The 3,429-nt window shown below is 53.3% G+C and overlaps 1 protein-coding gene across 1 annotated transcript; it reads right to left on the reverse strand.

Annotated features, from left to right (window-relative positions):
• Positions 1–179: 179 nt before the first annotated feature.
• Positions 180–2,922, reverse strand: LOC104533404 (chromosome unknown open reading frame, human C1orf228; the record flags this gene model as incomplete). Its single annotated transcript, XM_010186612.1, has 5 exons — positions 2,711–2,922; positions 2,277–2,345; positions 1,422–1,588; positions 434–630; positions 180–264 (listed from the first exon to the last, which is right to left on the reverse strand). Coding segments are annotated over exons 1-5 (724 nt in total), but the record flags the coding sequence as incomplete, so codon positions are not given.
• Positions 2,923–3,429: the final 507 nt, after the last annotated feature.

Consider the following 3,429-nt stretch of genomic DNA (forward strand, 5'->3'; position numbering starts at 1 on the left):
GGCCCCGCCGCGGGACCCGGAGTCGCACGGACCGAGGCCTTCTGTCCCCTGCTCTCCGTCCCCAGCGCCCTTCCCCATGTCCCTGGCCACACTTGCCCAGGCGTAGTGACAGCCATCCCCTTCCACGGCCTCCCTGAGACTCCCTCGGCCACCACCCAGGGTGCCAAGACTGGTCCTACCTTCGTACTGGACCTCCAGGTGCTCCGAGGTCAGCACGGCCAGCATGGGCTCCACAAGGTTAGTGGGGGCCTCTCCCACCGCATCCTGTGGGGATAAGGGCAGAGTGACAGGGACAGTCTCCACACAGCACTCCAGGTTGTTATCCTGGCACAGGGGCTGCCCTGTTGAAAAACTGTCGTGGCTCCTGTCAGGGCAGGAAGGACAGACACGGGAGCTAAAGCTGCCCTTCACCCCACCCAGGCCCACTACTCACCTGCATAACCACAAGCATCTGCAGAGCCAGCTGCTGCACTTGTGGGGAGGCACAGGGCAGCACAGCAACGAGGCCTTTGTAGATTTGGTTCTGGTACTTGGGATTGCCGTGGCCCAAAGAGTCCATCAGAACCCGCACGGCTTTTTGGGCCTCTGCTGAGTTGGAGGTGGCCAAGAACTCGACGAGGGATTGGACCCCTATGCAGAGAAAGAGACGCCAAGTCGTGTGTCTGGATGAGTCTGCAGGTCGCCTATCTCAGCTGTTTCACTGACACCCCGAGAGAACCCAGAGCCACATCCCGCTCGAAGCGCAGCTCAAAGAAGCCAGGCAAAAAGTTCTTTGTGCTTGCCAGGAGCCACACCACCACTGGAAAACCAGTTGGCAAAATTCTCAGCTGGTGGAGGTGGTCAAGGCCTTTTTGCGGGCGTTTACACAAGCAGAGAGTGTGGCACTAGGATCCCTCTGCTCATCCTGCTGCTTCATGTCCCCTGGAGGCAGCTGGGTGCCTCCCATAACTTCTACCAACGTGAACTGAGCTACAGAACAGCTCCTGGGGTTTGGCTTCCACTGCCCAGGAGAAAAAAAATAGGGAAAACAAAATGTTGTAATGATCTTTCAAAAGATGCAAGCTGCAAAACCCTCCCAGCCCCCAGAGGGGAAGTCTGGGAAAGTTTGCAGCAGGGAAACGCTGCAAGTAAGAATGGAAACTGTTTTGTGGTTGAACTGGAGCAGTTGCAACCAGCAGGACAGCAACATCACATCAAACAAAACGACTGTAAAGAAAGCCAGCTCATTAAGAACTGCGAGGGGATGAAATGCAACCGCTTGACAATAGCAGAGGCTCTGAACTCCTGCCAGCCAGACAACCGCTGCGGCAATCGTGGAGGGAAGGGAGTGGCTCAGTGGGGCAAACAGCCCCAGGGGCCAGAGGTCAGGGAGAACATCCTCGCCCGAATTAGGAAAAAGCACGGCCGGACGTGCCACCTACCGTAGCTTTCACAAATGAGCTCCTTGTACTTCCTGCCAGCCTCTGCGACGAGCTGCAGCAGCTTTACAGCCTCCTTTTTGTCCTCTTCTTTCAGGTGGTTCAGCCCTAGTATTTCCAGGAGAATCAAGACACCTCCGATCTCCAGAAATTCAATGAGGTACCTGCGTCTGCAGGGGCAGGAGGAAGAAAACCAGAAGTGGTTGTTGGTTTTGAGAGCACTTGAAATTCCCACCACAAGCCTCACTGGAAAAATGCCTTGCCTGAAATGCTTACACAGCCCTCCCAGAGGACCACTCAAGTCTTGTTGTTTTCTTTATCTCATCACGCCCTCCCCCTGTGTGCCCTCCCCACGGCACCTCGCACCCAGTGACGTTCCCGAGGACAGGGAACTGCTGGAGAGAGTCCAGCGTAGGGCTACAAAGATGATCAAGGGAGTGGAGCATCTCCCTTCTGAGGAGCGGCTGAGGGAGCTGGGGCTCTTTAGTTTGCAGAAGAGGAGACTGAGGGGAGACCTCATTCATGTTTATAAATATTTAAAGGGTGAGTGTCACGAGGATGGAGCCAGGCTCTTCTTGGTGACAAACAATGATAGGACAAGAGGTAATGGGCACAAGCTGGAACACAGGAGGTTCCACTTCAATTTGAGAAGAAACTTCTTCTCAGTGAGGGTGACAGAGCCCTGGCCCAGGCTGCCCAGAGAGGTTGTGGAGTCTCCTTCTCTGCAGACATTCAAAACCCGCCTGGACGCCTTCCTGTGTAACCTCATCTGGGTGTTCCTGCTCCGGCAGGGGGATTGGACTGGATGAGCTTTGGAGGTCCCTTCCAATCCCTGACGGTCTGGGATTCTGTACTCACCCGCTCGCAGCAGACAGGAAGATGCCGATGGACCTGAGCAGCTTGGCGAGGCACGAGCTGTACCTGTAGCTGTTTGACAAGGTTAAGGAGAGATTCACAGCCCATTGCCGTGTCCCTCAGGCTGCCTTTGGCAATGTGGAGGTCTGAACTGGGTATGTGCTCTGCGAGAGAGCACTGACCTTCCTCTCAGAGGCATGCAGAGGCAGCAGGCTCATCCCAGTATGAGCAAACCCGCTAATTCTAGGTCTCTGAGAGACAGGACACGTGAATTTCCCATCAGTTCCATCTCTAGATATCCAGTGGTTTTTTTCAACCCTGGATATGGATGTCTCCATCCAGAAGCTTATTCTTGAACCAAAGTTTTGGTAGCGGATTTCCCTCCCTCTCCCTCCCACTACCGCACGCCACCTCCAGCCGCCCAAGGCCATGGGTACGTCATCCTGAGCCACACTGTGAGGCGAGCCAGGAACAAGCTGGCTCCCTGGGAGAACTCCAGCTCCAGCTCTGGCTCCATCTTGCCGTCATTGCTTTTGATGAAGTTGTCTAGGATGTGGCTTCGAGTAACGTTGTGGCCGTCGTCCCATTCCTTCAAGAAAACCATGACCTTCCTGATGGCTTCCTGCTCTTTGACAGAAGTCATGATCTCTTCTGCCTAGAGAAGAGTGAGGAAGAAGTTAAAAACGGGGCTTGAAGATAGAAAAAAAGTCTGTGCTAAAGAATTAACCACCAGAACCACATTTAAAAATCTCTGGAGAATATTATTAAAGAGCTTTCTAGCCATTAATTTAATCTTATTTTACTTCATACTCATCACATTGATATGAAGACAGAGGCAAAATGAGAGTTTCTGCTGTATCTGAAGCTGCCCAATGCGTCTGTGACAGACTTGAGATTATTTTCCAGGGCATGTGGCTTCACCACATGAGCTCTCTTCTCTGCTCTGCTCATAAAGTCATTTTGATGTTACCCATTACCCCAGTCTTGGCTTCTCGCTAGCCTCATGATATGAACACCGCATCTCATATCTGACCTGCCAGAGAACAAATAGGGTGAAATGAGAGCACAAATAGGTATGGATTGATGGGGAGTGACAGGGTCAAGGGGGCTGTAAGTGCCTGTTAGCACAGCAGCGCCGCACGTCCTCACCCACGCG

This window comes from Mesitornis unicolor, unplaced genomic scaffold, assembly GCF_000695765.1.
Source record: "Mesitornis unicolor isolate BGI_N332 unplaced genomic scaffold, ASM69576v1 scaffold41416, whole genome shotgun sequence".
Lineage (NCBI taxonomy): Eukaryota > Metazoa > Chordata > Aves > Mesitornithiformes > Mesitornithidae > Mesitornis > Mesitornis unicolor.